Raw genomic sequence first — 12500 nt, 5'->3', positions numbered from 1 at the left:
CAGAAGTCGTCTCTAAACCTTGAGCTGTCGCTAGTACAAGGACAAGACAGCAAATCTTTCTTTAACTTTGGTAAGAAGAGGTGGGAAGCGGGATGATGAGGGGAGGGGAGGGGAGGGGAGGGGAGGGGTTGAGAAGACATATTTACATGCATACTTAAACGCTAACGCAGGTTAAGAGAAAGATCGACAGCCAGGAGCTGATGTGGACCTGCGGTAAACTTAATCCTAATCCTAAATCCTAATAAATTGTAAGTAAGACCTACAAGCTAATAACAACTTATCGTAAAAGATGAAATTGCACACCGTTCAAAGCTAAAACTAAAGCCGTTAAAATGTAGAGAGACGGCGCTGGTGAATTGCAGTCAGGTGTTATTTTTTTTTTTTCAACCGGCTAGGACATCTGAAAGACAGGTAAAGGGAAACTGTTGAGGGAGGAAGAAGCGTTTGAAGCATCATCTAATATGATTTTACACCAACGATATCATCTGTTTTTGGCGATTTTCTGTACGGAAATGTGGATACGTATGATGAATATTGTGTGTATTAAATGCAGGTTGAAAAGGTGAGGCTCATGATTCGCGCAGTGACCAAGCAGCGTTATGTAGGGGAAGAGTAAAACTGATTCATAACATGAACTGTCGAGAAAGCAGCAAACGAATCATTTGCATTTTTTTTAAGATCATGGTGTTTTTTTAGTTTGCCATACACGTTTCGATGTGACTCACATATTCGTCTGTTGCAAAAAGTATTCATGTATAGCGAGGCATGTATAATTAACTATAATTCACTATGCAATAATTTTGAGAAAGAAGGCCGAAATGATGACATACGTGTACCTGCGTAACTGTTAATTATTACCGATGATTATTGCACAGTCCCTATAGCCCCCCATTGGCATTTTGCCTTGCCATCGGTGTGGTAGCATGCCTATTTTTAGGACCCCTGCAGCTATGCCACGGGTGGCTTTTGTGCTTCCAGCAGGCTCACCACGCTGAACGGGTCTAGTTGAAGTGTCAGACGAAAGACACCCTGGTACTCGGGTTGGTCAGACAAAAAAGCGATAGCATTGATGGAATGGAAGTCACTGGGAGAAATACGTATCATGGCTAGATTCAACTCAAAGTATACCAATCTCACTGTCATCACGTGCTACGCACCCATAGAAGATGCTATGGAGGCGAAGAAAGGTGTTTCAACAAGTCATTCAAGAGGTACCATCGCATGTTGTGCTGCGTGTGATTCAGTGGAGGTTTTAACGTTTGCGTTAGAAACGACAATGATGGCAGTGCCCAGATTATTAGGAAGAACCGGTCTGGTGATATCAGCAACAACGAACAGGCTCTGCAATTATACAATACAATACAATATAATATAATACAATACAATACAATATAATACAATACAATGCAATACAATACAATAAGACCTTTATTTATACACGATATTACAAGCTTTTGGGGTCGTGTAAAAAATTACAAATTACTGATAAAAATGCTAAAAATTGTTAAAACTACATTCAAGGGAATAAAATGAAATCATTCATAATAACATTGGCATTTTAAAATTTAAGAAAACAATTAAAAATATATGAAATTCTCGGATCTATTGTTGATTATTTGCGAGGCTAAAACCTTGAAATTAAAATGGTTAAAAGCATAACATTTGACGACATTTTTCAAAAAGGATTTCATGTCCGTGTAATCTAAAATATAATATTTTGAACGACCTATGGCGTTCCAGAGGACAGTCCCCCTATAGGCAATGAAGTTTTGACTGTATTTTGAGGCAAACCTCAGAGCTATTAACCCATTCTTCATTCTTGAAACAGATCTGTTGCTGTGGGTTATCAACTGTTCAGCTAAAGCGTGTGGAAGCATACCATAGAAACCTTTGTAAAAAAGCTTATGGAAAGTTTATATTGATGCATTAGGGTGTTCCACTTTACAGTAGCTAAAACATCTGCAGGTTAGCATGTCCAATGGAAAACCAAAAATGATCCTGGCGGCACGACAATGTTGTCTTTCCAATGACTTAAATAAGTCCGTCTGACTTACTCTCCACACAGGCAACGCGTACGTAATGGATGGCTGGATAACCTTCAGATAAAACGACTCGCACACAAGTCTACGTAGAAACTTGGATTTCTTCAGGAGGCTCAATATATTTGCGAAATTTTTAATGACTTTTTGCAGATGAGGTATCGAGCTCAGATTTTGATCCAAGGTAACACCCAGAAGTCTGGTCTTACATTCTATGATAGACTTTCTGATATAAATGGCAGACAGCGGGCCCCTAAGCCGAGCTTTGGAGAGTAATATTACCTCGCATTTGCCAGGATGAGGAGTTAAGCGGCTTTTTGTACACCAGGTGAAAAGTTCTTCAAGTGCACAATTTAGCAAATTACAAGCTACGTCTTGCGTGCAACCGTTGCAGAAAACCATAGTGTCGTCAGCGTACATAAACGTATCTCCAGATATAATAGATGATCGTAAATCGTTCGTGAACAACGTAAACAAAGTAGAGCCTAAAACCTAACCCTGTGGAACTCCGCACCTAACTTGCATTTTCGATGATTCCTTACCATTTATCACCGTAAACTGCTTTCTATCCAACAGATAATTCATCCAGGCGTAGAGTTGACCATCGATGCGAATCAGCCTGTGTAATTTCTCTAACAGTTGCGTTTGCGATACACGCGCGGTCAAAAGCTTTCTTAAAGTCTACGAGCGCGACGGCAACCGCGAGGCCGCTATCAACAAACCTGCTCCATATCTCTGTAAGGTGAACAAGAAGTAGTTCATTGGAGTGAGCTTTGCAACCTGCACGAGGGAAATAACCTTTGCAACCTGTGCGAAGAAAAGAACTTGGCCATTAGAGGGACCGTCTCCCTCAGAGGAGGAAATGGGCATCCCCAGATGGCAAGACCCACACCCGGATGGATCATGTCATCATTGAGAGCAAGTCAAAAGAACCCGCTTTAGACGTAAAGGCGCGAAGAGGAGCCGTTGTTGGGAATCTACAACCAGCTCCACAAAATGAAACCAGAGCAAGACGAATTGATTTCACCAAACTCAAAGTTCTGGAGACCAAGGCAGCCTTTTGAGCTTGAATTCAGAAACGGATTCCAAGCTCTCGAGGAAGATTAGTATCTCCAAGATGACCCCTGATGGAGATACAGAGAGTCAGAGATTAATCTAAGGCTCTAAATGTGGGGGAAGCTGGCGAGTTTTCTGTTGGAAAGACAGGAAGCAATGGCGGTCCCTGGTAATGGCCTTATGCGCCCAAGGGCCCGAAGAGGATTGAGCTCACTGAGCCCTATTTATTGAGCCAACATCCCAACTCACGTTTTTCAATGGAGAAAGAAATGGATCATGTTTTGTCCTTTTATAATCGATAATACTGACCCTCTTTCTATCGTCACTAGTGCCTTCACGCACCTACTTACCAATTAATTTAGTTTTGCACTTCTGTCTTATTTAAAAGAAAAAAAAGATCGTTATCTTTGCAACCAACAAAAGCCTTACACGCAATCACCGCTGCAGCGTCCTTTTCATATTCCTAAAGTTAAGATTAACTTTAACTTTTCAATTTTTTAATTTTTAATTTTTATCCATACACTTATACCTATATCATTTTACCATCAGGAGTGCGGCTAGATTCTCGTCTTCAAGAATGCCAAGAAGCTCACTGGAAACGATCATTTCCAGATATTGATTACGCGTTCTTTGGGTACGACGTTTTAAAAGGATATCCAATGGCATCAGGGCATGATCCTGGCTTCACTCACCCCATCTTTCTGTCAAAATATTCGTCCGGCAGACAGACCTCTGACTGTCGCTACAGTGTTCCCGAAGGGCTGATCGTCGTGCCTGATGTGTCGTGTGTAACCTCGTTTTCGTCCAAAGTGATAAGAAACAAAGTGGAGATGTCCTCATCTCTTGCCGCAGCAGCGAACGTTGAAGGTGCGTCCCCATGCAAGAACATGAATCCTTCCCAGTTTAACCGCACCATAATTAACGTTGAGAGTTTTTTCTGGACAGAAAAACGACTAATTATGAATCTTGAAAATCGTCAAAGAGACGTGTAGACGTCAAGATCGTGTTACTTCTATCAAAAAGATGATCTTCTTTTGATCTAGAATGACTGGAAGTCAATGAAGTTGTCGATCGTTTTAATTGCGACCTTTACGTATTTCAAGTTTGAACTTACACACTACCAATCAAAAAACTTAAAAACTGATACTAACATGAAATGATTTTCCACAGGAGGTGGATGGGGCTTCAAATTTTCTGCTAGCGCAAGCTACAAAGAATCCGTCGCCCAGATGTCGTCAGGGGAGTTCCTGTACATAATTTCACAAGCTCAATGTCGATATTACTTTAGCAAACTTGATGTCACCGATCCGCCACCATTTCATCCAGGATTTGTGAGGTGGGCGAACAAACTGGCTTCCTCAGATGCTAGTCAAGATGACCTCGTTCAGTTCATAAAATACTTTGGAACTCATTACGTGTCAGAAGTGACTTTTGGAGCACGATTCATGAAACAGCATAAAGTCAGCCAAACGAAATATAAAGAGCTGAGAGAGAAGGCAGTCAGTGTAGAGGCACAAGCCAGCTACTCTGGTCTGTTTAGTGTTGGAGGGGGCTTTTCATTGGATTCTGAACAGAGATCTGCCGCTTCCACCTTTCAAAAGTCAGTGGAAACCAGCACTGTCACTGTGGGAGCAGCCCCTCCTAGTAATGGCGATGCTATGACTTGGGCTTCATCTGTTAAGGAAAACCCAGTTCCAACAAAGTATTCTCTATCACCTGTCTATGACCTTTTCACTGAAAGGTACGCCCAGAATCTTCCTGGGATTGATCTGAACGCCATGCGAGAGAGGCTGATCAACACTTCAAGAAATTATTGTCGGATTTTGAAAGAAAAGGGACTTATAGATTCATGCGATAATAGCATTAATCTGGGGACAACTCTTAAAGGCGTCGACGTCACATCATTTGGTAAATATTATCACTCGATTTTGTACTTGGTTATATAAATAGTATTATTTTTTTAAATTCATTTTCCTCTTCCTTTCATAGGCCAAGATCGCATCATTTGACACACAAATAACAGTCCACAAATAATGGTCTGCTCATGCGCAATACCGTCTAAATGTGTCTTGATGCAAATAATATTCTGCTCGTTCGTAATCAGTGTAACCACGTTCCTGTGTGAAACTTGAAACAGCAGGGAGTGATTTAAATCTGAAAAAAAAAACCTTGGAGATCGAATTATAAAACAATGATTGAACTCGTTTACCATGAAATGTGATTTCGCAGATCAATTAATTCCCTCATTCTTCAGCTTCGGCAAAATTATAGTTGATTTGCTTGCCAGGCACTGACTAATTGCGATATATATATTGTTCAATTTCGTCCAAAAATTTTTCAATATCTGCAGTAAATAACAAGGAATGACAAAAACATTGAGTCTAAAGTCGACCCCAGATTGAAAAGAGGGGAGGGTAGAAGGGAGGCATGGGTGGCTAGAGGAGGGCCTGCTTATATGAATCTTGCACCTTTTCTCAGGACGAGCCCAATTACTCAAAAGCAACTAATACACGAGGCTCAGGCCAGACGCCTTACATGTACCTTACACGAAAGTGTCTCAATCTTCCAATTCTCTTCCGTTTGTCTCACTTAAGGACGATGCCTACAAATTAAAGATATTTTTGCGTCGGTGTGTGATTATTCAGAAAATGTAGATCTTAACAAGTGTTATTAAGACCCACGCATTTTTCAAGGATAATTCATGAATAATATTTGTAAAACGTTTTAAAATACAAAGCAATGTATGGCATTCTTTCGCAAATTGAAGCTTAGTTATCTCTAAAAAATGCATGGTTACCCCCAATTTTCTTTTTGGATACCAAGAGTACTTACTAAGATGTACTTTCTCCGGATAGTTTTAAACCGCGCAAAAATATCCCTGTATTAGTAAGCATCCGATTATCTCGAGATGCGCAGAACGTACGCGCAATAACAATAGTAGGCACCGTCCTTAAATGGGTAGTAAAACGAGTTGATTATACGTTAGTTCTCATGATATATAGGTATTGAAAAGCCTAAGAGTTTCCAAGACATAAAGTACTGTGACATCTTTTCCCTGGTAACCAAGATTCTGTTCCTTTTTTTTTATTTTCAGGCTACAGGTATTTGACAAACATGGACGAGGCAGGATGTCGAGCTAGTTGCCTTCTGGAGGACAACTGTCTTGCAGTGCAGTACTCCACGGACACCAGAGGCTGTAAACTCCTGAACACAAAACGACTATCGGTCGAGGACAAACCGACGTCTAAAATAGTCGTTTTCTTGCCACGGCTACAGCGAGAAAGGGACACTCTTGTTTTTAAAAACTTGAAGGTCAAGACAGATAAGCAGCCACGTCACGCCAAGATAGCTGGTAACAGTACGGATTGCAATGCGTCTTGTTCTCAAGACGCCTTCTGTGCAGCCTTTGTCTTCTGTGATGGAGTAAGCAGGTGTCCCTCCATGAACTGCTTGCTGTATTCAAAACAGCAGGTTGCAGCTGTTGAAAAAGATGAGGAAGGGTATTCCTGGATGTATTTTGTGTGGAAAGATTACCATCTCGTTACAGACAACGGACGAGTCCAAGGGAACAGACGGAAACGTAGAGTAGTACCAGGCGAAAGGAAAGATATGTGACCGGCTTTAACATCAATGACGAACCCTGCTTGTTTAGCAGGGGCGGATCAAGGATTTTTCAAGGGGATGATGGCTGGTACCTTGGGCTTGTCAGAATCAAATAAATGATAACTATTGCACCAGACTTTTCTTGTTTTCTTTTGTAGTGTAAACAGGGTCTAAAGATTGTTTAGTGTTTAAGCAAATTTTTCAGACATTTTACACTTGTTGGCCAAATCATATTCATCGCAGTAATTTGACACATGTTTTTGATGAAAGCCATCATGTCAATGTAGTGTGTAGACTCATAGATTTGTAAGGTTGATCATAGGACTTTTCCAATGGGAGGAAAGGAAAAAGAAACTTGAAGTTTTTCATGCGTCTGTCCTGTTATTGATCATGAATTTCGTCACAACATTGTCCGCAAGCTACTTTGATAATATTATGACGAAATTCATTGTTACTGATATGACAGACGCATAAAACACTGCCGCCATTTTTTTTTTCACCATATCAAATTGTCGACTTGTCCGCTCTCGCTCGTCGCGATTGTTGCGATTCTCTGATAGTACTCATAACTTGCAGTACAAAAAGGAGAGAAAGTAGTAACGAGAGAAGTTAGAAGTACATTTTTTTAAAGGTTACTTTTTGCATGCCTTTTATTTTGCATCATTCCCGATGGACAGAGTGAGGGGTTGTATCTGTTGATGGTGAATGCAATCTTAAACTACCATAAACACCGGCGTATAGGCCGCGCATGCGTATAAGCCGCACCCCGAGTTTGGGGACTCAAATTTTAGGAAAAACACATTTAAATCTTAAGTTTGCACTTCAACGACAAGGTTAGTATTTTCAATTCAATGAGTGGATCGGGAATTCGACCAGCTGTAGTTCTTATCACTGGTAAAATAATATGTCTAAATAAAGTCAATACTTTCCATATACATTTTGAAACTGTATTTACCTTATCTTGGTTATTTGGAGGACAAACAAGTCAATGGGGACAGTTGGCAATTTCCCATATTTCTGCCATTTAAGAATGCAAGGTAGTAACCAGGGGCCCGTTTCTCGAAAGTCCCGAAAACTTTTCGGGCCCGAAAAGCCATTTGTAAACCTGTTAACCACTTGTTCAGGAACGCCGATCTTTTGACATGTATTCAAGGTAACAAAAGGCAAACTGACTGCAAAGTTTGACGACTCAAATCCTCTCCGTTCTTGAGATACATAGGGAATTGTGACACCCAAAAATGGCCTGCAAAGTTTCGGGACTTTCAAGAAACGGGCCCCAGGCAACTTATTGAAAGTTAGAGAACTGGAGCATTATTTTGCCTTTCCTTGCTCGTGGTGGATCAATCACTGTTGAAGTGACCGGCAAGCGGCGACACTGTAAACAGCTCTGTGGCGGAATGGAGATTCCTTGCTTGCAGACCCTCAGCTGTTTAAGAAAGGCAGTCTTAAATTGCGTAAAAAATCTGTTATCAAATGCAAAGTAAGCTAACAGACCAGCGAACACGGCTTCTTTAGGAGCCATCAAACATTGATTAAAAAGCAATAACCAATGCTCAATTTTCTTAAACATCTAGAAAGAGAAGCCATTGTTTAAACCTGGGGTTTCGGTTGACTCTTTGGAGAGCGTGATTACAGAATCCTCCAGATGTTCTCGCGGATAAGCCGCACCCCCGACTTAGAGCCCTTATTTTAAGAAAAATAGTGCTGCTTATTCGCCAGTGTTTATGGTACACAGACAATCGTGTGCATTATAGGAATTTTGAGTCAGTTGAAGTTATTTTCCTTTTTAGTGTGTGATTAAACATAGGTTTTAAGGACGCGTGTGTCCTCCTAACATGAACATGATACATGGCTGTATTAGTGGTGTCGTTTGATCACAAACAAGGTATAATCTTATTTTCAGACAGTTTGATCAATCTCCTAATCAGTGTGTCAGGCCTACCCAAAGAACAAGAGGAAAAAGTCTTTAACTTTTTAGCACCTCAAGTCCAAACGTTTGTGAAATGCCATGACTATTCCTCAAATAAACAGAAAGGAGTGAGAGCCTTGATTGATTTTATCAACAAAGCCTACGAGGTATCCTTAATGGTTGTCAACATGGGGTCTCTTGAGATCATTGTGGATTGCTCTACCTTATAAGTCTTGAGCATCTGTGGAATGATTATGTTTCTGGTTACCTCAATAAAGTAGCAGAACGACATCCTGTGACAGATTAAATGAAGAAGAAACTTAGACTGGAGACAATAATAATATAATAATAATTTTATTATTTCTGTAGCGCGAAATTCATGAATATATGATCTAACGCGCTTTGTGACAAATTGGTAAGGCTAACTAATGATACTGTTATTTAAAATTGATATAAAATTTGTATAATTGATAGATAAACTAATAGTGTTGCTAACTAACAATAGAAAGTGAAAAAAAATAATAAATAAGGAAATAGGTATAAAGGTTAAATCTAAAATAAGAGTCGAGCCATTTGAGAGCATCGCAGGTGACGCCAAAAGATCCGCCCTCTAGACGGCGAAGAAGAATATTATGGTCCACCGTGTCAAATGCAGCACTTAAGTCCAAGAGAACTAGCAAAGACACATGTTTGCTATTCCTATTTAGTAGAATGGCGTTAAAAGTTTTCAACAGTGCCGCCTCTGTACTATATGGCACTTCTGTACGCCGATTGCAATTCTGGAAAGAGGCCATTTTCTTTTACGTGGGCATAAATCTGGTTGAAAACCGCTCTCTCAGTAATCTTCGAAACAAATAGCAGATTACTGACTGGTCGTAGGTTTATGTGACCAGAGTCCTTCGCACCTTTTGTCAGTAAAGGGTTCACAACAGCTTCCTTCCATTCATCTGGGAAGTGCCCCGTAGCCAGGGATACCTTCACCATTCCGGCAGCAACACGTCAAGAGAGTGATAGATCAAACAAGTAGGCATCGGATCTAGGACACAAGACTTCTTCGCAGAATTGTTAATCAAAACACTAACATTACGCTCACTAAGATTGTTACAAGAGTTTAGCGTTCTGTTCGTAACACTGTCTGGAGGTACAAGATCCTGATCTTGTGGATGTAGATGTCCGAACGAATGCGCTCTATTTTGCGTACGAAATACCTCCTGATATCATTCGCCAACACGATCTTGTTTGTGTGCTCAGGAAAGCGCAACTGTTTGCGCTCGCCGAGCAGCTTTTTTGAGGTATTAAACAGCTTTTTCTGGTTAGAACTATTCTCTTCAAGGAACTGAGAATAGAATTCTTGTCTAGCTTTGTTCATTAGGTTCGTGGCATAGTTCCGATTCTTTTTGTAATCTGCAAAGTCTGATGGAAGTGTCGTTCTCTCCATTTGCGTTCAACTTTCCTGCGGGCGCGCTTAGCCTGATCAATATCTTCAATGTACCATGGAACTACTGGTCGAGTCACCCTAGTCCAAGTACTTTGCGGCGCATGCCGATCGAGGAGTTCGGAGAGGGTGGTGTTGTACTCCTTCGCATAGTCATTTAGGTCATCGGCATTAAGCCGCGGCTACACGAGCGATTTTTTGCTCGCGCTGGTGATGCGATTTTTTCAAACTTTGTCGCCTCGCAAGCGCGAGATGAAAATCGCACGTGTAGCCACCCTTGAACTGGCGACGCGACAGGTGAAAAAATCGCAAGAAAAAAAGTCGCCAGAGTTGAAACGTTCGCGACAAAATCGCAGAGATAGTTGCCCGTGTAGCCACCCTGCAACTTTTTGCCCGCGCTTGCGACGCGACTTAAGACTATTTAGCCAATGAAATTAAAGTAGAAATGTCTGTTTATAATGCCCAGGTCTCTTGAAGTAAGCGATTCGCGCGGCCTTCAATTTGTCGCAAAAATTTGTCACAAGTGTAGCCACTCTGGCGCACAGGCGACGCGACAAAACCTGAAAAAGAATCGCATCACCGGCGCGAGACAAAAATCGCTCGTGTAGCCGCAGCTTTAGTTGTTGTTTCTCTTATACAGAGGGCAGTCTACTTTATATCTTCTTTCAGTTGGTCAATGTCGACAGACTTGATTTTACGATAGCTGATGGTGTTAACCAGGAGACCAGGCCTGGGTGGCGCGAGCCGACATCGAACAGCAGCATGATCTGAGATAAATTGGTCAACCACAGGTGTACTGGTGACCAGACTCTCGGACACGCGCGACCAGTACTGTTGACCAGACTCGAGCTCTCGACATGCAAAGCCGCAAAGAGTCTAATAGGCTATTTCCGAGTTCGTGGCTGCCTCCTCTTCAAAGCGAGTCTAAGTGCGAAGTTTTTGTTATGGTAATTAGTTTTACTTTACATATGAATGAAAACTAATTTTCATAAGAAAAACGTCGCACTTAGACTCGCTTTGAAGAGGAGGCAGACATGAACTCGGAATTGGCCTATTGGAACTTGTTTGGTAAACGGAAAGGACCCTGTTTCGCCAGGCATGATTAAGAAGCTAGTAGAGGGCTCTAACTTAGATAATTTACTTGAGCTAAGGAACGAGTGCATATTTATCCTTGCATTTGCGGGCTTTTTTGAATTTTAGAAGTTCTTCATATCAATTATAAAGATATTGCCTTCCGCGATGGATATGTGACTATCAATATTGCTGCAAGCAAGACCGATCAGCGTAGGAAAGAAAATCAAGTAGTAATTTCATAAAGTGTTAATAGCATGATCTCGTGCCCTGTTTCTCAATCGTTATTTGTCCAGGCTACAACGGTTTCCTCTAGAGTCGCTTCATTACGTTTTCCGGGCTCTGTCTAAGACTAGGCCAGGCCATACAGTGGTTTCTTCTAACAAACAGATAACCTATTCTGCCATCAGATAATATTTTGAGACTTGTTTTAAGGATATTGTTCCGGGCATGGTTGCATTTAGTACCCACTCCTTAAGGGCGGGCGGCGCGTCTGCTGCCTCTAATGTAGGAGTGCCCGATAGGCTTTTCCAGGGGCACGGATGAGGGAGGTTGGTTTCTGCTAAGGATGGATACGTGGACGACAGCTTGGTATTTAGGATATCGATCTCTAAGAAGCTGGGTATTTAACTTCATTGTAACTCTGCTCGCTCTTTTCCCTTTCTTTGTCTCTAGTAGGATTTTCTTGCATTTGTACGGCTGACTGACACATCCTCAATAAACTTTCACTCGAAGCTCGTTCTAGTGTAGTCAGAATATGTAATTTCTGACGATTGAATGACTGAATGATTTATTAAGAAATTGATATTCTGACGGCACGATGGGGAGGCTCGCGACGTGTCACGGGACTTGTAAAGGGTATATTTAACGGTTTTGCCGGGGATGTCATTTTAGGTCGCTCAGTCTCTTCCTCTGTTTACTGTGCTGTTTTCACCCTTTCCTCGGGGTTTTGTGCTGCTGTATCAGACCAGGATACGTTTCCACATGTTTTTGGCCACTTCTAAAGGGTGATTTTTTAGTGGTTTTTCGTATCTAGCGTAGCACAACTTCTATGAGGTTATGTTTAACTTTAGTTATTATAGTAGGCTTGTCTTGCATTTGTAGTAGGATTGTCTAGTATTTCTACGGCTGACTGACACATCCTAAATAAATTTTTACTCGAAGCTCGTTGTAGTGTAGTCAGAATTCGCGTTGAAAGGTGCTGTGCTATGGGAGTGCAGCTATTTTTGTGTGACTACCGATTCCTCACCCCCACTCGCCCCACTCGCTATGCAAGTTAAAGCCCACCGCACACTAGAGCTATCAGCTTAGCACTCGTGAGTGTTGGCGTAAGCAAGTTTCCTCAGTGTGCGGTGGAGTTTTGAGCACTATAAATGTTCACTCGTGC

At 41.4% G+C, this 12500-nt stretch overlaps 1 protein-coding gene and 1 pseudogene across 1 annotated transcript in view; one reads left to right on the top strand and one right to left on the bottom strand.

The window, feature by feature from the left end:
• LOC138054246 (uncharacterized) overlaps window positions 1-7631 on the top strand; it is a 33842-nt gene extending 26211 nt beyond the window's left edge. The window contains exons 4-7 of the mRNA XM_068900735.1: window positions 1-70; window positions 3645-3962; window positions 4266-5003; window positions 6190-7631. The exon at window positions 1-70 is cut by the window's left edge and continues 28 nt beyond it. Coding sequence (XP_068756836.1) covers window positions 1-70; window positions 3645-3962; window positions 4266-5003; window positions 6190-6710 — 1647 coding nt within the window. The 3' untranslated portion in view covers window positions 6711-7631. The remainder of the gene's footprint in view (window positions 71-3644; window positions 3963-4265; window positions 5004-6189) is intronic.
• Window positions 7632-9098: 1467 nt separating this feature from the next.
• The window catches only part of LOC138016530 (uncharacterized), a 3635-nt pseudogene continuing 233 nt past the window's right edge, over window positions 9099-12500 (bottom strand).

This window comes from Montipora capricornis, chromosome 1, assembly GCF_036669925.1.
Source record: "Montipora capricornis isolate CH-2021 chromosome 1, ASM3666992v2, whole genome shotgun sequence".
Lineage (NCBI taxonomy): Eukaryota > Metazoa > Cnidaria > Anthozoa > Scleractinia > Acroporidae > Montipora > Montipora capricornis.
This window is presented reverse-complemented; position numbering and strand designations above follow the sequence as displayed.